The sequence below is a fragment of the Macaca thibetana genome, chromosome 12 (assembly GCF_024542745.1).
Source record: "Macaca thibetana thibetana isolate TM-01 chromosome 12, ASM2454274v1, whole genome shotgun sequence".
NCBI classification, from domain to species: domain Eukaryota; kingdom Metazoa; phylum Chordata; class Mammalia; order Primates; family Cercopithecidae; genus Macaca; species Macaca thibetana.
Window position 1 is genome coordinate 15,540,591 of NC_065589.1, and position 23,218 is coordinate 15,563,808.

General features: G+C 39.0%; 1 protein-coding gene across 2 annotated transcripts in view; it reads left to right on the top strand.

Annotated features, from left to right (window-relative positions):
* Window positions 1-23,218, top strand: part of COL4A4 (collagen type IV alpha 4 chain) — a 156,808-nt gene that overhangs the window by 81,770 nt on the left and 51,820 nt on the right. For both annotated transcript variants that reach the window (XM_050752145.1, XM_050752146.1), the window contains exons 23-30: window positions 2,090-2,162; window positions 3,727-3,833; window positions 6,485-6,668; window positions 15,950-16,018; window positions 18,326-18,433; window positions 18,939-19,157; window positions 20,953-21,114; window positions 22,448-22,618. In XM_050752145.1, coding sequence (XP_050608102.1) covers window positions 2,090-2,162; window positions 3,727-3,833; window positions 6,485-6,668; window positions 15,950-16,018; window positions 18,326-18,433; window positions 18,939-19,157; window positions 20,953-21,114; window positions 22,448-22,618 — 1,093 coding nt within the window. The remainder of the gene's footprint in view (window positions 1-2,089; window positions 2,163-3,726; window positions 3,834-6,484; window positions 6,669-15,949; window positions 16,019-18,325; window positions 18,434-18,938; window positions 19,158-20,952; window positions 21,115-22,447; window positions 22,619-23,218) is intronic.

A 23,218-nucleotide genomic window follows, 5' to 3' on the forward strand; every position in this document is an offset into this window, starting at 1 on the left:
AAACTCAACCTACATTAGCACTTTATGATTTCTAATTCTTTCTAATGTCTTGATTTATACTAAGAAATTGGTTCTACCCACCTTTTTGATGGTTCACAGACATTGCTACAAACAGTATGCTATACTAGAGTGATATCAGAGATACTGAGTTATGTGTGGACATTTTTTTTTTTCTCTGCATGAAATGGCTCCCAACCCTTTTGTCCATTTGAGTTGTTATGCCTGTTACGTGCATTTTTGGCTTCCTCTTCACTGTTGCTGCCTGATGATTGCTGATGCCAGTGTGCTCATCTCTACTGGTACTCTCCTCCCCTCTGTAGCTCTCAGCTTATAAAGTAGTAGGGCCAGTTAAAAAAAAGATAGTTAAGCTTGTTTGAACACATTGTTAGATTGTGTGAAAATAAGACAAGACCAGGTATGGTGGCTCGGAACTCCTGTAATCTCAACACTTTCAGAGGCAGCAGGATCCCTTAAGGCTAGGCGTTTGAGACTAGCTGGGGCAATACAGCAAGACCCCATCTCTACACACAAAAAAGTAAAATCCAATTAGCCAGTCATGGTGGCATGTACCTGCGGTCCTACTACCTGAGAGGCTGAGGCAGGAGGATCGCTTGAGCCCAGGAGTTTAAGGCCGCAGTGAGTTATGATTGCGCCACTGCACTGCAGCCTGGGGGATGAAGTGAGACACTATCTCAAAAAAAGAAAAAAAAAGAAAAAGAAAATACGACAAGGTAGTGGCATCTGTGTGAGCAAAGGAACTGGCCTGCTCAGTCATTTTTACCTCCCTCCTATTTCTTTGCTGTGGTTTTTTGGTTATTGATATCACTAGGTAAGTAATCTTGGGCTCTGTATGGTGTTTCTATAATGTTATTTGATATGGTGCTTGGCCACCCTAATATACTGACAATAGGTTCATATATATATGTGTTTATATATAAACATATATATGTTTATATATACATACATATATTTATATATACATATATGTTTATATATACATATATATGTATAATATACTCTGTGTTAAAATATTTATATATGTGTGTATATATATATTTTTTGACAGATTCTTGCTCTGTCACCCAGGTTGGAGTACAGTGGCACGATCTTAGCTCACTGCAACCTCCGCCTCCTGGGTTCAAGTGATTCTTATGCCTCAGTCTCCCAAGTAGCTATGACTACAGGTGTGCACCATCACGTCCAGCTAATTTTTGTATTTTTAGTAGGGACGGGGTTTTGCCATGTTGGTTAGGCTAGTCTCGAACTCTTGGCCTCAAGTGATCCACCTTCCTTGGCCTCTCAAAGTGCTGGGATTAGAGATGTGAGCCACTGTGCCCAGCCAGGTTCCCATATTTTTGACATGGTTTGATATTCAGTAATATGTAACACTTAAAAAGCATGACTCAAATTATTTAGTTTTGAGCAATGTTGTGGTTAAGAGATCACAAGCCTGTCAGCCAAAATTAGCTATTTACCTGTTATACATAATAAATATATTAGCTTCAGAAAAGGTTCTTATTTCTTCTTCTCTTGCTCATCAACTTTCTTTAGCAGCACATCACTTCCATGCCTTTTCATCACAAACTTATCCCTAAACCTCTACCTTCAGCTCTAGTGGCAACTCTTGTGGTTATCCCACTCTCTTCTTTCCTCTCTGTTTCACATTACAAAGCCCACGATAATGACAAAAATTAATTATAAATTTTAATTTGAGGTAGTTGACTCACAAGAGGTTGCACAGTCATAAAGTTCCCATGTATGCTTCCCCTAGCTTCCCCCATGATACATATGCCTAACCATATTTACATAACCACAGTACACTGTCAAAACCAGGAAACTGTCCTCTTAACTCAGGCGCAGACCTTAATTCAGGTTTCACCAGCTTTTGCATTTTACATGCAGTTTAAGAGCCTCAATTTGGCAAGATAGGACTATCTTGGAAGGCAGGGAAGGGGGTGAGAACAAGAATGCCAAGCTGGAATCTTTAACAAGAGATTTAGGAGGGAGGAAGAGAGAGATTCAACATGTACAGATGGAACTGTTGAACCATCACAATTAATCTAATTTGTTGCTCTTGTTTTTCACCAAGGGAAAGCCTGGTGCCTCCGGACCACCCGGCAACAAAGGGGCGAAGGGTGACGTGGTCATATCAAGAGTTAAAGGTGAGCATAATCCATCACTTTAATGATGTATGGACCCTCCTCTTGCAGTAATTTCCCCTGTGACCATAGATCAATTCTATACAATTTAGGATGGTTGAGCTTACTTACAAAAATACTTCTGCCCTTCATAAGGTTGTCTGAATGTTGAGCCAAATCCCCCGTCTCTTATTTGAAAATGTAAATATTCCTTCAGCCACACATTCACATCTTCATTATAGTGAACTTGGGTTTGACTCAAGCCCTCCTTTGGCTTGGCTGGTGTTTATTCACCGCATTCCAGTGTTCTATATTAGTCTATAATATTTTAGTTGTAAATGAAAGAAACCCAGCTTGAAATTTTTTTTTTTTTTTTTAAATAATGTACTGACCTAAACAAAATGTGAAAGATTAAAAGGTAGGGTCTTTTATCAGTAAGAGTTCTCCAGGGACAGAACTAATAGGATATACGTATATATGAAAAGGAGTTTATTAAGGAGAATTGACTCATATGATCGCAAGGCGAAACCCCACTATAGGCTGTCTGCAAGCTGAGGAGCAAGGAAGCCAGAAGTGGCTCAGCCCTAAAAGTAGTGGTTTTCCTACTTTTGAGTTCAAAACCCTCAAAAGTAGAGAAGCCAATAGTGTGGCCCTCAGTCTGTGGCTGAAGGCACAAGAGCCCTGGCAAACTACTGGTGTAAATTTAAGAGTCCAAAGGCCAAAGACCCTGGAGACTGATGACCAAGGGCAGGAAGCTTTCTGCACAGGAGAAAGATGAAAGCCAGAAGATTCAGCAAGCCAGCCTATCCCACCTTCTTCCACCTGCTTTGTTCCAGCTGTGCTGGCAGCTAATTGGATGGTGCCCACCCACATTGGGAGTAGGACTTCCTGTCACAGTCCACTGACTCAAATGTTAATCTTCTCTGGCAACACCCTCACAGGCACACCCAGCAACAACCCTTTACCAGCTATGTAGGCATCCTTCATTCCAATCAAGTTGACACTTAATATTAACCATTACAGGTTTGCATTGGGACAACCAGATCCGGGCCTCCAGTGGCATCAAGAGGCTCTCCCTGCATCTTTCATCTCACATTCCACCATCTATATTTTCTCCCATCAGACCGATTTTCATACCCCCAGGCAGCTCTAAGTTCTTACATTCAGAGATGGAGAGAGCCCTGCTTTGTCAGTTCCAAATAGAAAAATAATTTCAGAAAGGATTGATTAGCTTAGGGTAAGTACCCAACGGCAGACCATTCCCCCTTTTCGACGGCCAGGGATAGAGTGCTGTGCTTGGCATCACACAAGTAGGGGAAAATTCTGTGATTGACACCTTTACACACCAGCTCCTTGTTGGAATGGGAAAAGGGAAAAGGAGCTTTTCCCAACTAAAGAGATTCGATGGTTCTAGCAGTTGTCATTCTCCCCTCTGGCTTTGGCATGTTTTATGTGACTTGGGCAACTGAGATACACAGGAAACTGTATCAACCCAGGACCGAGGTCATTTTCTTTATTTTTTGTCCTCTCTATCCTACTTTACCCCCTGCTGATAAGAGCTTGAGTATCTTTTGACCTCTATTCCCAGGGCACAAAGGAGAAAGAGGTCCTGATGGGCCCCCAGGATTTCCAGGGCAACCAGGATCGCATGGTCTGGATGGACATGCTGGAGAAAAAGGGGATCCAGGACTCCCAGTATGTAGAATTCTTCTCTTGCTATAGAATTTCACTTTCTTATATGGTCACACAAGCAACTATTTCCCCCTTCTGTATTTGCCAAGCTGAAATTCAGTAAAATATCAACATGCCATAAATCAGAGTCACCTTTGGCACCCTGACATGGAAAGATGATTGTTATAAAAGGTATAACATCATTGGAGATGGTCTAAAATCTTCAGTGGCAGTTCAGTCCTAGCAAGACTTTTGGTCCTCAGTCTTTATATCATTCTCATGGTGTTTATTTTCTTCAGAGAAACTTGTATCTTAGAAGGGCCCCACTGATTTTAGGTGTGTTCAGTTGACTCTGTGGTATGGAGGATGGAGCTCAGATCCCAATGTTTAGCATCAATTCTGTTTCCTGGAGAAGATGCACACGGGGGAAGTAGTGAGCGTGAAAGGGTGAACTAGTGCAAGCCCACAGAGTCAAGGCATTGGCTGATGGAAAATCTCACTGATAAAGGATGTTGCTGCATTTTTCAGACATGCTTTGGGTGGATACCACGTGTATGTGATTAAGGTCATAAAAGAAGAGGATGAGATGGTCCAATGCTTAGGAACTTAAAATATCTTAAATATATGCAGTATTTCTGAATGCGTACAGTATCACAGAAACCAGGCTAGATGGTTTCCTCATAACAGCAGTCCCCTGAAAAGCAATACCTTTCCAATTTTACAGTAAGAAAATGGAGGCTTAGCATCTGATATTCAAGACCACCCATCTGTCTAATAGGCAAAATAGGAGTGAAACTTTGTCTGTCTTATTTCAAAGTGCATGCTATTTCCACCAACCTGTGCTGCCTGCCATATATAATGGGAAGCCATTGAGAGTGTTGCAACAGGGAAAGACCATGTCCTGATTCTACAGGAAACCCAAGTGAATAAGAGAGAGAAGCCTGGAAATTGGCTTAGATGGTGTTTATAGCTTTCTGACCTTTCTCCTGGTCACAAGTATGTGAATGATCTCTGCTTTAGGCTTGGTAATCTCTGCTTAATTCATTCTTCCCCTTAAGGAACTACTTAGAAATCATTGTCACTGAGTGGACATTGTCATAAAGTACTCATCTAATTGTGAAAAAGCTGTGTCTATATAGATCAAACTGGAAGAGGAATTTCAACATTTGCTGAGGTCTTCCTAGATTCATTGAAACAATCCAGATCCATAAGACTGTTGTAGACCACATCTGAGACCAGGCCATGTAGAAGGATAAAAGATCACTCAAAATGCCAGCAGGACAGTGTCAGATATTCCTTGCATTTGAGAGTCCTTGCAGCTGTTCAATCCGGTGGGGTGCAAGAAGGGATGAGACCCACATATGGTGGACATCGAGGCAGCCCTGACTTGAAAGCCTCATTCCCCATGAGAGCTGTTATCCGCTGCGCAGCTTTTGAGGACCCCACCAGGGATTGCCAGTGAGGGAACCCTTGATGCAGCTTTCCCACAGTGCTTCCAGACCAGATGCAAATTTTGCAGCTGGGGATTGATTTTACTATAAGCAAGACTGCCTAGAAATGTAGTTGACAATCTAATTTTTATGAGAGGAACAGAACCAGACAGTGAACCAAAAGTCAAATTCTCATGCAGGAGGGGAAAGGACTTGTTAGGCTTTTACCTACAGGGATGGAGGATGATGGAGTCTATCTATGCATCTTCTCAAGGTAATGCATAAGAATGTATTTGATTTGTAATCCCACCACCTCCCTTGATCTACGTATTTCTATATTCTATGACATGATATTAGAGAATGGTTTGACATAAAATCTCTTATTCTGTATTTAAGGTGTATCACACACATTGTTTCCAGTATTTGAGGCATAACACACATGCTTATATTATATATATGTATATATAAAATATATATATGTATATAAAGATGTAAAATGTGTATTTTGGGGAGGCATGGTAGCTGACGCCTGTAATCCCAGTAGTTCGGGAGGCCAAGGCACGTGGATCACTTGAGGTCAGGGGTTCGAGACCAGCCTGGCCAACATGGTGAAACTCAGTCTCTACTAAAAATACAAAAATTAGCCAGGTGAGCTGGTGGGTGCCTGTAATCCCAGCTACTCAGGAGGCTCAGGCAGGAGAATTGCTTGAACCTGGGAGGCAGAGGCTGCAGTGAGCCAAGATAGCACCACTGCACACCAGCCTGAGTTGCAGAGAGAGGATCCATCTCTCTCTCTCTCTCTCTCTATATATATATATACACACACACACACACACACACACACACACACACACACACATATATCTCCTAGATTTATATATCTATATATATCTCTCTATATATAGGATATATATATATATCTCTCTCTATATATATATGTCCTAGACATATATATATATATATCGCCTAGATTCATTGAAACAATCCAGATCTGTAAGACTGTGGTAGACCACATTTGAGACCAAGCCATGTAGAAGGATAAAATATTTAATATATATATTAAATATATATATGTTTAAAATATTGAGAAGTATCTAAGTTATTTATTTTAAAATTACATTTGCTTAAGAGTAACTGTCTCCTGAAATTATGGACTTTTGCATGTATTTCTATAACCTACAATGACTGCTTTGAGTTCATGGACTTTCAGTGGTTGGTAATTGATTTGTGACATAACATTCCCAGGGGGATCATGAAGACGCGATTGCAGGTGGTAAAGGATTTCCTGGACCTCTGGGTCCCCCAGGCAAAGCAGGACCTGTGGGGCCCCCGGGACTGGGATTTCCTGGTCCACCAGGAGAGCGAGGCCACCCAGGAGTTCCAGGCCGCCCAGGTGTGAGGGGCCCTGATGGCTTGAAGGGTCAGAAAGGTAATTTTAAAAAAATTTTATTTAATTCAATAGCTTTGGGGTACAAGTGTTTTTTTTTCTTATGTGGAAGAATTATATAGTAGTGAATTCTGAGATTTTAGTGTACCCATCACCCAAGTAGTGTACATTTTACCTAATGTGTGGTTTTTTGTGTCCCTAGACCCTCTTCCTCTCTCCCCCTTCTTTGTTTTCAGTATTCAAGTGTTTTTCTTTCTTTCTTTCTTTTTTTTTTTTTTAATTTTACTTTAAGTTCTGGGTTACATACGCAGAATGAGCAGGTTTGTTACATAGGTATACATGTGCCATGGTGGTTTGCTGCACCCATCAATGCATCATCTAGGTTTTAAGCCCCACATGCATTAAGATATTTGTCCTAATGCTCTCCCTCCTCTTACCCCCGACCCCGTGACAGGTCTCAGTATGTGATGTTCCCCTCCCTGTGTCCATGTGTTCTCATTGTTCAACTCCCACTTATGAGCAAGAACATGTGGTGTTTGGTTTTCTGTTCCTGTGTTAGTGTGCTGAGAATGATGGTTTCCAGCTTCATCCATGTCCCTGCAAAAGAAAATGTTATCATTCTTTTTTATGGCTGCATAGTATTCCATGGTGTATATGTGCCACATTTTCTTTTTCCAGTCTATCATTGATGGACATTTGGGTTGGTTCCAAGTCTTTGCTATTGTGAATAATGTTGCACTAAACATAGGTTTACATGTGTCTTTATAGTAGAACGATTTATAATCCTTTGGTTATATACCTAGTAATGGGATTGCTGGATCAAATGATATTTCTGGTTTTAGATCCTTAAGGAATCGCCACACTGTCTTCCACAATAGTTGAACTAATTTACACTCCCACTAACAGTGTAAAAGCATTCCTATTTCTCCACATGCTCTCCAGCATTTGTTGTTTCCTGACTTTTTAATAATCTCTATTCTAACTGCCTTGGGATGGTATCTCATTGTGGTTTTCATTTGCATTTCTCTAATGACCAGTGATGATGAGCTTTTTTTCATGTTTGTTGGCCACATAAATGTCTTCTTTTGAGGAGTGTCTGTTCATATCCTTCACCCACTTTTTGAAGGGGTTGGTTTTTTCTTGTAAATTTGTTTAAGTTCCTTGTATATTCTGGATATTAGACTTTTGTCAGATGGGTAGAAATTGAATAATTTTTCTCCCATTCTGTAGGTTGCCTGTTCACTCTGATGATAGTTTCTTTTGCTGCGCAGAAGCTTTTTAGTTTGATTAGATCCCATTTGTCAGTTTGGCTTCTGTTGCAATTGGTTTTGGTGTTTTAGTCATGAAGTCTTTGCCCATGCCTATGTCCTGAATGATATTGTCTAGGTTTTCTTCTAGGGTTTTTATGGTTTTGGGTTTTACATTTAAGTCTTTAATCCATCTTGGGTTAATTTTTGTATAAGATGTAAGGAAGGAGTCCAGTTTCTGCTTTCAGCATATGGCCAGCCAGTTTCCCCAGCACCATTAATTAAATAGGGACTCCTTTCTCCATTGCTTGTTTTTATCAGGTTTGTCGAAAAGCAGATGGTTGTAGATGTGTGGTATTATTTCTGAGGTCTGTTCTGTTTCATTGATCTGTATATCTGCTTTGGTACCAGTACCATGCTGTTTTGGTTACTGTAGCCTTGTAGGATAGTTTGAAGTCAGGTATCTTGATGCCTCCAGCTTTGTTCTTTTTGCTTAGGATTGTCTTGGCTATACAGGCTCTTTTTTGATTCCATATGAAATTTAAAGTAATTTTTTCTTCTAATTCTGTGAAGAAAGTCAATGGTAGCTTGATGGGAATAGCATTGAATCTATAAATTACTTTGTGCAATATGGCCATTTTCATGATATTGATCCTTCCTATCCATGAGCATATCATGTTTTTCCATTTGTTTATGTCCTCTCTTATTTCTTTGCGCAGTGGTTTGTAGTTCTCCTTGAAGAGGTCCTTCATATCCCTTGTAAGTTTTATTCCTAGGTATTTTAGTCTCTTTGTAGCAATTGTGAATGGGAGTTCACTCATGATTTGGCTCTCTGTTTGTCTATTGTTGGTGTATAGGAATGCTTGTGAATTTTGCACATTGATTTTGTATCCTGAGACTTCGCTGAAATTGCTTATCAGCTTAAGGAATTTTTGGGCTGAGACGATGGGATTTTCGAAATATACAATCATGTCATCTGCAAACAGAGACAATTTGACTTCCTCTGTTCTGATTTGAATGCCCTTTATTTCTTTCTGTTCCCTAATTGCCCTGGCCAGGACTTCCAATACTATGTTGAATAGGAGTGGTGAGAGAGTACATCTTTGTCTTGTGCTGGTTTTCAGAGGGAATTCTTCCAGCTTTTGCAAATTCAGTATGATATTGCCTATAGGTTTGTCATAAATAGCTCTTGTTATTTTGAGATATGTTCCATCAATACGTAGTTTATTGAGAGTTTTTTGCATGAAGGGATGTTGAATTTTGTTGAAGGCCTTTTCTGCCTCTATTAAAACAATCATGTGTTTTTTGTGATTGTTTCTGTTTATGTGATGAATTACTTTTATTAATTTCCATATGTTGAACCAGCCTTGCATCCCAGACTTGACTGTGGTAGATATCCTTTTTGATGTGCTGCTGGATTCCGTTTGCCAGCATTTTATTGAGGGTTTTAGCATAGATGTTCATCAGGGATATTAGCTGAAAATTTTTTTGTTGTGTCTCTGCCGGGTTTTGGTGTCAGGATGATGCTGACCTCATAAAATGAGTTAGGGAGGAGTTCTTATTTTTCTGTTGTTTGGAATACTTCAATAAGAAATGGTACCAGCTCCTCTTTGTACCTCTGGTAAACTTCGGCTGTGAATCCATCTGGTCGTGGACTTCTTTTGGTTGGTAGCTATTAATTACTGCCTCAATTTCAGAGCTTATTATTGGTCTATTCAGGGATTTGAATTCTTTCTGGTTAGTCTTGGGACATCCTCCCTTTTCTGAATCTCTGAAGTCCATTATATCACTCTTATGCCTTTGCATACTCATTACTTACCTCCCACTCATAAGTGAGAACATGCAGTTTTTGTTTTCCACTCCTGTGTTACTTCACTTAGAATTATGGCCTCCAGCTCCATCTAAGTTGCTGCAAAAGCCATTGTTTTGTTCCTTTTAATGCCTGAGTGGTAGTCCACGTTTTTTGTAAAACATATTTTCTTTATCCACTCATTAGTCAATAGGCACTTAGATTGGTGCCACATCTTTGCAATTGTGAATTGTGCTGCTATAAATATACACGTGCAAGTGTCTTTTTCATATAATGACTTCTCTTCCTTTGGGTAGATACCCAGTAGTGGGATTGCTGGGTCGCATGTTGGATCTACTTTTATCTCTTTAGGGAATCTCCACACTTGTTTTCTACAGAGGTTGTACTAATTTACATTTCCACCAGCATTGTATAAGTGTTCCTTTTCTCCACATCCATGCCAATATCTATTGTTTCTTGCCTTTAAATAATGGCCATTTTTTGCAGGAGTAAGGTGATATCTCATTGCAGTTTTAATTGGCATTTCCCTAATGAGTAGTGATGTTGGGCATTTTTTCATATGTTTGTTGCCCATTTGTATATATTCCTTTGAGGAATGTCTATTCATGTCCTTTTCCCACTTTTTAATGGGATTATTTGTTTTTTTCTTGGTAATTTGTTTGAGTTCTTTGTAAATTCCGGATACTGGCCGTTTGTTGGATGCATAGTTTGCAAATAGTTTCTCCCATTCTGTGGGTTTCTGTTTGCTCCGTTTATTTATTTCTTTTGCTGTGCACAGGCCTTTTAGTTTAATTGGGTCCCATTTATTTATTTAGTTTTTGTTGCATTTGCTTTTGGGGTCATATTCATGAATTCTTTGCATAGGCCAATATGTATATGAGTTTTTCCAATGTTACCTTATAGAATTTTTATAGTTTCGGGTCTTATATTTAAGTCTTTGAACCATCTTCAGTTGATTTTTGTGTAAGGTGAGAGATAGGAATCCAGTTTTATTCTGCTAACACATGTAGCTTGCCAATTTTCCCAGCATCATTTATTAAATAGAGTGTCTATCCCCCAATTTTTTGTTTTTGTGTGCTTTGTTGAAGATCAGTTAGCTGTATGTATTTGGCTTTGTTTCTGGATTCTCTGTGCTGTTCCATTGGTCTATGTGCCTACTTTTACACCAGTACCATGCTGTTTTGGTAACTATAGCCTTATAGTATAATTTGAAGTTCAGTAATATGATGTCTCCAGATTTGTTCTTTTTGCTTAGGATTGCTTTATCTATTCAGGCTCTTTTTTGGTTCAAAACGAAATTCAGGATGGTTTTTTCTAAGTCTATGAAAAATGATGTTCATATTTTGATGGAAATTCTATTGAATCTGTAGATTACTTTTGGCAGTATGGTCATTTTCACAATATCGATTATCCCAGTCCATAAACATTGGATGCATTTCCATTTGTTTGTGTCATCTATGATTTCTTTCAACAGTGTTTTGTAGTTCTCCTTTTTGAGAACTTTCACCTCCTTGGTTAAGTATACTTTTAGTTATTTTATTTTATTTTTTGCAGCTGTTGTAAAAGGAATTGAGTTCTTAATTTGATTCTCAACTTGATTGTTGTTGATGTATAGCAATGCTACTGATTTATGTATAATGATTATGTGACCTGAGACTTTACTGAATTTGTTTATCATATCTAAGAGTATTTTTGAAGAGTCCTTAGGATTTTGTAGGTGTACAATCATATTATCAGCAAACAGTGATAGTTTGACTTCCTGTTTTCTAATTTTGATGCTGTTTATTTATTTCTCTTGCCTAATTGCTCTGCCTAGTACTTCCAGAACTATGTTGAATAGAAGTGGTGAAAGTGGGCATCCTTGTTTTCTTCCTGTATCCAGGGGGAATGCTTTCAACTTTTTTCCATTCAGTATGATGCTATCTGTGGGTCTGTCATATATAGTTTTTATTATTTTGAGGTAGGTCCCTTCTATGCCTAGTTCGTTGACAGTTTTTGTCGTAAAGGAATGCCGGATTTTGTTGAATGCTTTTTCTGCCTCTATTGATCATATGGTTTTTGTTTTTAATTATGTTTACGTGATGAATCACATTTATTGACTTGCATATATTAAACCATTCCTGCATCCCTGGGATGAAACCCACTTGATCATGATGAATTCTCTTTTTGATATGCTGTTCAATTCATTTAGCTAGTATTTTGTTAAGGATTTTTGCATCTATATTCATCAAGGAAATTGGTCTGTAGTGTGTGTGTGTGTGTGTGTGTGTGTGTGTGTGCGTGCGTGTCTTTTCCTGTTTTGGTATCAGAATGATACTAGCTTAATAGAATGATTTTGGGAGGATGCCTTCTTTATCAGTCTTTTGGAATAGTTTCAGTAGGATTTGTACCAATTCTTTTCTTTCAATGTCTAGGTAGAATTTAGCTGTGAATCCATCTGATCCTGGGTTTTTTTTTGTTGGGAATTTAAAAATTACTGATTCAGTCTCACACTTGTTATTGGTTTGTACGAGGTTTCTATTTCTTCCTGATATAATCTAGTAGGATTGTATGTTTCCAGGAATTTGTTAATTTCCTCTAGATTTCCTAGTTTGTGTGCTTGAAGTTATCCGTCGTAGTCTTGAATGGTCTTTTGTATTTCTGCGGTGTTGGTTGTAATGACCCCAGTTTCAGTTCTAATTGAACTTATTTGGATCTTCTCTCTTCTTGTTTAATCTAGCTAATGGTCTATTGATTTCGTTTATTTTTTCAAGGAACCAGCTTTTTATTCATTAATATTTCATACTTTTTTGGTTTGCATTTCATTTGGTTCACTTTAATCTTTATTTCTTTTATTCTTCTAGCTTTAAGTTTAGTATGCTTTTGTTTTTCTAGTTCCTTGAGATGTGACTTTCGGTTGTCAATTTGTGCTTTTTCAGACTTTCTGATGTAGGCATTTAGCATTATAAACTTTCCTCTTAGCACTGCTTTTGCTGTATTCCAAAGGTTTTGATAACTTGTGTTAATATTATCATTCGATTCAAATAATTTTTATATTCCCATCCTGATTTCATTGTTAACCCAGATATCATTCAGGAGCAGATTATTTAATTACCATGTATTTGTATAATTTTGAGGGTTCCTTTTGGAGTTGATTTCTAGTTTTATTCCACTGTGGTCTGAGAAGAGACTTGATATAATTTCAATTTTAAAAAATTTATGGAGACTTATTTTGTGGCCTACCATATGGTCTATCTTGGAGAATGTTCCATGCTTCTGAGAAGAATGTATATTCTGCAGATCTTGGGAAGAATGTTCTGTAAATGTCTGTTAAGTAAATTTGCTCTAGTGTATCACTTACATCCATTGTTTCTCTGTTGACTTTCTGTCATGAAGATCTGTCTAGTGCTGTCAGTGGTGTATTGAAATCTCCCACTATTATTGTTTTGCTGTCTATCTCATTTCTTAGGTCTAGCAGTAATTGTTTTATGAATCTAAAAGCTCCAGTGTAAGTTGCATATAAATTTAGGATTGTAGTAACTTCTTGTTGAATTGATCGTTTTATCATTATATAGTGACCATCTTTGTCTTTTTGTTTTTACTGTTGTTATTTTGAAGTCTGTTTTTTTCTGATAGAAGAATAGCTATGCCCGCTGGCTTTTGGTTTCTATTTGCATGGAATACATTTTCCTACCCCTTTACCTTGAGTTTATATGAATACTTTTGTGTTAGGTGAGCCTCTTAAAGACAGCAGATATTTGGATTGTGATGTTTTCATTCATTTTGCCATCCTATATCTTTTAAGTGGAGCATTTACTCTCAACATGAATATTGAGATGTGAGGTATTGTTCTCTTCATCATGTTAATTGTTACCCAGATAGTTTTCTTTTTATTTTGTTATTGTGTTATAGGCCCTGTGAGTTCTAAACTTTCAAGAGGTTCTATTTTGGTGCATATCAGGCTTTTGTTTCAAGGTTTAGAATTTCTTTTAGCATTTCTTGTAGTGTTATGTTTGGTAATGACAAATTTCCTTAGCACTTGCTTGTCTGAAAATGACTTTATTTCTCCTTCATTTATGAAATTTAGTTTTGTGGGATACGAAATTCTTGGCTGATAGTTGTTCTGTTTAAGGAGGTTGAAGATAGGACGCCAATCCCTTTTGGCTTGTAAGGTTTCTGTGAGAAGTCTGCTGTAAGTCTGATAGGTTTTCATCTATAAGTTACCTGAGGCATTTGTCTCACTGCTCTTAGAATTCTTGCCTTCATTTTGACTTTAGATAGTCTGATAACTACATGGCTCGGTGAAGATCTTTTTGCAAAGAATTTCCCAGGAGTTCTTTAAGCTTCTTGGCTTTGGATATCTAAATCTGTAGCCAGGCCTTGGAAGTTTTCCTTAATTACTCCCTCAAATTAGTTCTTTTTTTCTTCTCCCTCAGGAACACGAATTATTCTTAGGTTTGGCTATTTTACTAATACCATATGTCTCAGAGACTTTGTTCATTTCTTTTTTTCTTTATTTTTGTCTGATTGGGTTAATTCAAAAGCCTTGTCTTTGAACTCTGAAATTCTTTCTTCTACTTGTTCTAGTCTATTGTTAAAACTTTCCACTGCATTTTGTAATTCCCTCAGTATGTCTTTCATTTGTCGAAGTTCTGATTGGTTTTTCTTGATTATATCTGTCTGTCTAGAGAATTTTTTTGTTCATATCCTGAACTGCTTTTTAAATTTATTTATGATGTTTTCACCCAGGAAGGTAATTTTGAATATTTTTGTGGCAGAATGTGACATGAAATCATGGAAGCTAAAATGAGTCTCTTCTGGGCAAAGTTATAGCTATGGCATAACAGCTAAATAAAATTTTATCCAGGCACTGTTCAAACCTTATAACTTGTTGAACAAATAAAAGCATTACAATACAATCAATATTTAAAATAAATCCTTAGGATACTAAAATATCTTTGTTGTTTATTTGACATACCAAAATTGCTTTTCCTTCATTTCTCAGTATGAACTCACACAATCTGACTATATTAAAATTACATATATGTATATATATTATATACACATACTCAAAGTATAGAATTATTTTTTATAGTCTTTTGAGATAATACCATATATTTTAATTTTTAAAAACTAGTATGTCATTTAAACGGTCATTGTCCATGAAAAACCATTTGCTGGCATTCTAGTGAGAAAAAAGAAGGTATTTTAAATATATTTTACAGTTATGTGAATTTCAAACAATAAAATGACTTTCAGGATTATAGTTGAAAACTCTTAAGAAGGTGGCAAAAAATGTTCAAGTTTTTTCTTTTATGATGTGTGTGTGTATATATATATATATCTTGAGCTACATTGCTAATTGTGAAGTTTTAGAACAAAGTAATATCCTTAGTTCTTGTTTTGATAATATAGAAAGGCAAACAAGTATCCTGGTATTTGATAAGGTGTAAATTCATGCTCTAAAACCCAATAAAATCTGATGTCATTTTTATTCATCTCATATATCTTTGATCTGACAGCATATAAAGAAATGTATTATGAGATATTATTCCTATTATAAAAGAGAAACATTCCATTTCAGGAGATAGGAACTGAGAGGCTAAACTGTGGTGTCTTATTGATGATATCTATCTCTCTAGAAAATTTTTCATTCATACCCTGAACTGCTTATTAACTTTCTTCAAACATTTCTTTAACATGGGGGATGATGCTACTAGATTGCGAAAGTCATTAGGAAAAACAAGACAATATATTTGAAGCACCTGACCCTCAATAAAGGGTAGCTATTCACATCTAGCCCAGGCTCTTCATGTGCACAATTTCCCCATGTTCATAGTAAGAGACATATTTTCTGAACTCAGCATTGGACACCTACTGCTATTTCATGATTTATCAAAACTTCTCATTGTATTGTGTTAGATATGCATGTAATAGATCTCCATTATATTATTATTATTATCTACTACCCATGTAGTTCATCTCCATTACATTTTTATCATCTACATTGTTTTTCTAGATTATTGAAACTTATACTTTTTAGAATCAATCTTTCTTTTCTTCATTATGTTTAGAACTCTTCTGATGGTTGAAATTCAGATTTCAGGAAAAATCTACAAATTCTGTATGAAAGCAGCTCAAGTGATCCAATGATACTTGGGAGTCTGTTACTTTGACTTCTACATGTGCTATACAGAAACATATCCTGAGCAAGTTGTGGCTGAGACAGCCTCACATTCCACTGGGCTATCAGTTATGTGAATGTTGCTTTTCTTTTCTCATTCCAGGTGACACAGTTTCTTGCAATGTGACCTATCCTGGGAGGCAAGGCCCTCCAGGTTTTGATGGACCTCCAGGTATTAGCAATGAGAAGTTACTGTCTTACATACTTCCCAGAGTAAAAGAATCAGCAAGACAGATAAACCAACAGTGAATCCTCTGACCAGTTAGGACATTTCCAAAATTATTTGCAAAGTTTTGAGAGACCGCGGATAGGGGAAAACGGCATTCATAGTAATTTGTAGTTGGGTCTCTAGTCTGTTGGTTTGAGAACACTCCAGATGGGCTTTTCAAATCTTTGTGCAACAAAATTTACCTTCATTTGCTCACATATCGGTTAAAATGTCTGTCCCTTGAAATTTTTTTTTTTTCTTTTTTTTTTTTGAGACGGAGCCTCACTCTGTCTCCTAGGCTGGATTGCAGTGGTGTGATCTTGGCTCACTGCAACCTCTGCCTCCTGGGTTCAAGTGATTCTCCTGCCTCAGTCTCCCAAGTAGCTGGGACTGCAGGTGCCCGCCACCACACCCGGCTAATTTTTGTATTTTTAGTAGAGACAGGGTTTCACCATATTGGTTAGGCTGGTCTCAAACTCCTGACCTTGTGATCCACCCACCTCGGCCTCCCAAAGTGCTGGGATTGCAGGTGTGAGCCATTACGCCTGGCCTGAAAGTTTTAAAACTGTATCTTCTTTTCTTTCCTGTGCCTCAAGAGTGAAAAATGATCATTTGTTTATTGATTGCAAGTTTACTTTGTTTTACTTTCCAAAAGAACCAACATTTGATCAGAAACATTTGAAAAAAATGCTCAAATATCTCTGTCCTTGTTTGCACATTCATGCCACAGCTTCGTTTGAATCAATCACTTAGGTTTAGATGAATTAAGTCCAAAATCTATCTAAGATATTTTGCCTGACTCTTCTTTCTTTAGAGTTCCCTACCCATTCATTACTAGTATGAATAATGACTGACTGTTACTCTCTCTACCATCAAATTTCATGACAATAATGTGTAAATAATCTTAAAATCTCAGTAGGCTACAACAAACACTTATTTTCTATCTTATGGGTCTGCAGGTTGGTAGGGTTTAGCTGATCTAAGATGGTCTCTGTTGGCTTAGAGTAGAGTTCCAAGTTAGGTTTGGGGTTGCAACATGCATCTCATTGCAAGGCCAGGCTTTTCTCATGTGATTGCAGAAATGCAAGAGGGCCAACTCAGTTCACAGGCTCCCTCCACACGTCTGATTGGATCATGGTTATTCATTTGCTATTGCCCAAAACAAGTCACATGACCAAGCCCTGGGTAAAAGGGCAGGTAATTACACTCCGCCCACCACAAGTCAATGGCAAGAGTGTGTGGAAATATAATTCCATATCAGCGGAGTTGAGAATTGCAGGTTGACGGATTGAACATTCATTTTTACTTTTACTGGTCATGAGTGGATTAAAAAAAAGTTTGATTACTTTCAGCAGCTTTTAACTCCGAGAGAAGTGATTACTCAAATTTTAATTTGACAGTTGTGCCTCCATTGAAGTTTATGATTAATACGTTATTTTAGCTGAGATAACTCCTTGTAGAAAATCACAGAAGGTTTAAAATAAATTCTCTAGGCCGGGCACAGTGGCTCATGCCTGTAAACCCAGCACTTTGGGAGGCCAAGGCGGGTGGATCACGAGGTCAGGAGATCGAGACCATCCTGGCTAACATGGTGAAACCCTGTCTCTACTAAAAATACAAAAAATTAGCCGGGCATGGTGGCGGGCGCCTGTAGTCCCAGCTACTCGGGAGACTGAGGCAGGAGAATTGCGTGAACCCGTGAGACGGAGCTTGCAGTAAGCCGAGATTGCGCCACTGCACTCCAGCCTGGGTGACAGAGCGAGACTCTCTCTCTCAAAAAAAAAAAAAAAAGATTCTCTATTACTTTTTGCAAGTGCTTTTGCCTATACTTCATTTAAGGGCAAATTCAGTAAGATGCAGGGAAATAGATTTTGGTCTTTAATCTGATCCTGTCTTACGAAGATAGACACTGGCCACAACCTCTTTATCCCTACAAGGGCAGACGATGGTTGCATAGTTGTGTTTCAGACCTAGCATAGGAAGATACCAAAAAGAGTCATCTGAATAGTGGCGCAAGTTCCAAAGGCTTTCAGGAAGAATCCTTCACAGGATGGCTTCTGAGAAAGCGCCTTAAGAAAATCACTCCTAGAAAACATTCGTTTGGATCATATGACTTACAACACAATTTTGTAAATTAGGATAGGCAACATCCTTACTTCCATCAAGTAGAAATATTCAAAAAGGACTTAATATAGACTTTAAAAAAATCTCATTTTGTTCACGTTAGATTTTGTTTTATTGAGTCTGTGTTTTGTTGTTGTAATTGTTTAGGTCCAAAGGGATTTCCAGGTCCCCAGGGTGCCCCTGGGCTGAGCGGTTCAGATGGGCATAAAGGCAGACCTGGCACACCAGGAACATCGGAAATACCAGGTCCACCTGGTCAGTGAAGTTTTTTATGTTTGTTTTTCTTTCTGCTTTGGGAGTATCTATCAGGAACTTTTTAACATTTCTACTGATGGATGTTCACTGAGGAAATGGTCCAGGGATCCCTAGATAATAGGGAAATGCTGTTTCTTGATAGACTCTTAGCTATATTGTGATAACTTCAGATTATACTTTTATAAGTTGCCAAGCCTCCTTCCACCTTGAAGCATAAGTTATGGGCTATTATTTGTCTATTATGTTGTTGAAACTACTCAGTCCAGCCAGAATGTTTGCCAGAGAAGGAAAGCAATTAGGGAAACATCACTGGCTTATAGGAAACACAAAGGTGCAGTTTATCTCTCTACAAAAGGTGGTAAAACAACATTACCTGTTAAACTGCTCTTAATTTTAGTAAATACCCCTGTGTTTTTAAGAAACATATTTTTATCAAAGTAGTCTTATATGTATTTGTTCTATACTAGCACATGTTATCATTAATTTTGTTGTTGTTGTTAAATAGGTTTTCGTGGTGACATAGGAGATCCGGGTTTTGGAGGTGAAAAGGGGTCCTCCCCTGTTGGGCCCCCAGGCCCTCCTGGGTCACCAGGAGTGAATGGTCAGAAAGGAATCCCGGGAGACCCTGCATTTGGTCACCTGGGACCCCCGGGAAAGAGGGGTCTTTCAGGAGTGCCAGGGATAAAAGGACCCAGAGGTGATCCGGGATATCCAGGTGCTGAAGGTATGAGGGCTTTGCTGTCCTTTCGGTGCATAGAGCGGGCTCAGTTTTGGAATAGGTCACTGAAGAATGTTTAGATTATTTTGCTTTAGCCATGTAGAGTATAAACAGTTTACCCAAGTGTTTTCCCTCATATGGGGTACTGGTTACATTTCAAATAACCTGAATTTCCAGCCTTGTCCTTGCATTTTATTGGTTGTTTTCAAATGCAGGGCAGCTCACTGTTGTTCATTCAACTCAGTTTGGTTCCGCAGCTAGTATGTTGGTGCTGCAAAGGCCAAGAGCAGGGACTGTGTAACCTGTTTGGGGCTGTTGCCAGGTGGAAGGTAGGCAGGCCTGATTGTAAGAGAAAGAGTAGCTTAGAGGCTGGAGCTGTAGGCTGGCATCTGGGAACACTTTGTGGGAGAGCTGGGCATGAGCTGAGCCTAGAGGACAAGCTGTCTTCAGATAGAAGACAGGGTAGAGGGACTTTCATTCCATCTGGGGTGGCAGGCAGGGCATCAAACGCAAAAGAGGAAGATGGCCCGGACACTGATTCATATCCTTTTCTAAAATCTGTAAGGATCCTTCAGGATCCCCAGTGGAGTTTTTCAGATTTTAATGTACTTAAAAATAACCAACTAGGGGTGGGGCAGCTCATGAAAATTATTGTCTTCAGGACCCCAGTCTGAGGAATTCTGATTCATTATTTCTGCGGTGGGGCCCCACATGGGAACTTCAGTGGGCCTCTTGGGTGATGGTGATCAAGATGTGGACTACAGACCGGATGTTTACAAACAACATTCTGGTTCTTTTCTAAAAGTGGGTGGGCCAATGTTTATTAGGCATCCACTAGAGTACATTAGCACAGGACGTGTGGAGGGGAGGAGGAGAATTAGCACCCTCAAGGAGCTTGTATGGAAGTTTGTAAATAAAAACATTCATATTCAAAGAAACAATTAGTTGGAAAGTAACAGGTGAAACATGATGTAAGTCAGTAAAAATAATGACCCAGTAATCCGACTATCTCACTTGTGAAAATGTATCTAAGGGAAGTGTTCAATGGAAGAAAGTTATAGATATGAAAATGCTCTTGTAGTATTATCCACAGGAGAGGAATAATTGGGAAGAACAAAGACACACACACACATACACGCACTCTCTCTCTCAAAGAAATATCATCCAGCCATTAGCAATTAAAATCATATTTGTAAAGACTGCAACAAAATGGAAAACATTTACAGATTAATATGCAATCTGAAGTGCTCCAACAACTGAATTTGCACTGTGATTACTATTTTTAAATGTAAACATGTGAACCAAAATGCAAAGAAAACATAGAAAAACAAAGTAGATTTTTGGGTTAGGGTGTGGAATGATGGGGGATGTTCTTTCCTGAAGATTATGACACTGTCTTTCCAGTAAGTAGAAATTTGAGAGTGCAAGTGATGAAATCTCTCATAAAATGCAAATTCATACAGTGCAAACTGGGTTTGTAAATATTGTAGAGATATGGTGTAAAGCTTGACGCAAAGTTAGAGGTTAATTAAAATTAGGAAGAACCAAGTGGTTTCTTATTTGCATTGGCAACTTTGCAGTTCATATAACCTTATCAAGTAACTCACTTAGCAATGCATTCTCTATTCATAAGGAACTCATTACATCTATGATAAGAAATCCATTTAAAGACTTAACCCATTTGAGCACTGATTCAGGATGAAAATGTTCACCTCCAGTATTGATATGCCTGAACAATTCATCATGGGCCATCTGTATAGTTTTATGTCACAAATGTCATGGATGCATTGTATCATTTCAGGGCCAGCTGGCATTCCTGGATTCCCAGGTCTCAAAGGTCCCAAAGGCAGAGAGGGACATGCTGGGTTTCCAGGTGTCCCAGGTCCACCTGGCCATTCCTGTGAAAGAGGTGCTCCAGGAATACCAGGGCAACCGGGACTCCCTGGGGATCCAGGTAGCCCAGGTAAGTGTCAAGAACTGTAAAGGGTCTGGGGCTTACCCTACTTACAACTAAATAAGCTCCCCTCTTTCTTTTTTATGGATGCCGCCAGAAGCAAGAGTCCTGAGTCAGAGATAAAGGATTTCGTTACTCATGAGTTTCATGTTGGTTTGCATCATTTCCCTGTGTCACCCAAGTCTCATGGGGCAACATAGTGGGCTAGTAGACCACTCACACAGTGGGTTCCCTTATATGGGAGGAGCCCTGAGCCAAGGAACCACTGCTTTATAGCAGCCTGTGAGAATGCCTGCTTTTTCTATTGAGGAAAGTGCTATATCATCTATCAAGGGTGCTTGCTGCAAACACAAGCTTGAGAAGTTTCCCAGAGAAAGAGCATCAGGATCTTGCATTCTTGGCATATCCATCAAGATGTAGGAACACAAGAGACCCCTGGAGTGTCTCCTAATACAAGGTGCAGGGAGGCTGTCTTAGTCCATTTGCACTGCTCTACCAAATACCTTAAGCTAGGCAATTTATAAACAACAGAAATTTATTTCTTATGGCTCAGGAGGCTGGGAAGTCCAAGATCAAGCTGCCAGCAGATCTGGTGTGCCTTCCTTGTGTCCTCACAAGTGGACGAGGCAAACAGCTCTTTTGCACCTCTTTAATAAGGTCACCAATCTTATTCATGAGGGCGCTGCCCTAATGACTTAATCACCTCCCCAGGTCTTCACCTCTTAATACTATCACATTGGTGATTAACTTTCAACATATGAATTTTGGAGGGACACATTCAGAACATAGCACGAGCTATTTTCAATATGATCTTCATTTCACTATTCGCATTGTTTACTCTGTTGTTTAAATCCCATTGCTTTTATCCAAATGCAGTAATATATACACTTGAAAAATTAAAACAAGATTGAGGCAAAACTTTCCACTACAGCCATATTTCTAGCACCAACAACGCTAGACATCAGCTCTGACTTCCGACTGAAGTTCACTCAGCTGTAGAGCTTCAGGAAAAACCTGGAAAGTTTTCTTCTATTAGTTTCTCTCCAGCAAGAGGAAATACAAATACAATGTTTGTTTTTTCTTTCTGTTTTCCATTAAAAATACTTTTATAATCTTCATTCATCCCTGCTGGGAAACATTTACTCAAGTGATCTGCCCTTCTATTTATATCATCTAGAAAAATAGATTCTTAGATTGATGGAAAGTTGCTACTATTATTTTAGCCAACAAATATTGTTTTACTGTTGTTTAATGCATGGTTTAAGCTACTGTATGTTTTTCCTGCTGTGTGTGAAGCCAGTGTTCAGCCTTCACACACTGTGGTCACTGTGGTTTGTCTTAGGTGCTCCAGGTGGGAAAGGACAGCCGGGAGATGTGGGGCCTCCTGGGCCAGCTGGAATGAAAGGTCTCCCTGGACTCCCAGGACGGCCTGGGGCACACGGTCCCCCGGGCCTCCCAGGAATCCCAGGTCCCTTTGGGGATGATGGGCTACCTGGTCCTCCAGGTCCAAAAGGTAGGTAGTGCTTTTCCATGATGTCCCCCCATCTTAGAAACATGAAATCCACTGCCAGCTGAAGACTGGACAGATGACCACATGAAAAGAGTTAACTGTTAGTCTAGCTTTGTCCTTCCCTTAATGATGCCTCCCTTGCTCTTGTCCTCTGCATCGTTATTTCCAGTGGCAGAATGTTTCTGTGCTGGTCAATGGGAAAAGGGGTTTGAAGGTGTTAGGGCCACAGAATTCATGAGGACTGGGTAGCACGGTAAAGTCCTAGGGTCGGGGAAGGTGCATTTTCATTTTGGATGGGGTCCCCACTCTCATCCGTACCCCCAATTGGGGGATTAGGACTCAGACACATCAGGGCCCACACTTCAGGTCTGTAGGTAGGAAACTGAGGACAGGACAGCAGAGCATGGATTTTTGTTTTGTTTTGTTTTGTTTTGAGACAGAGGCTCGCTCTGTAGCCCAGGCTAGAGGGCAGTGGCAGGATCATAGCTCACTGCAGCCTGGAACTCCTGGGCTCAAGTGATCCTCCCACCTCAGCCTCTTGTGAGTCTAGGACTACAGGCATGTGCCACCACACCTGGCTAATTTTTTTTTTTTTTTTTTTAA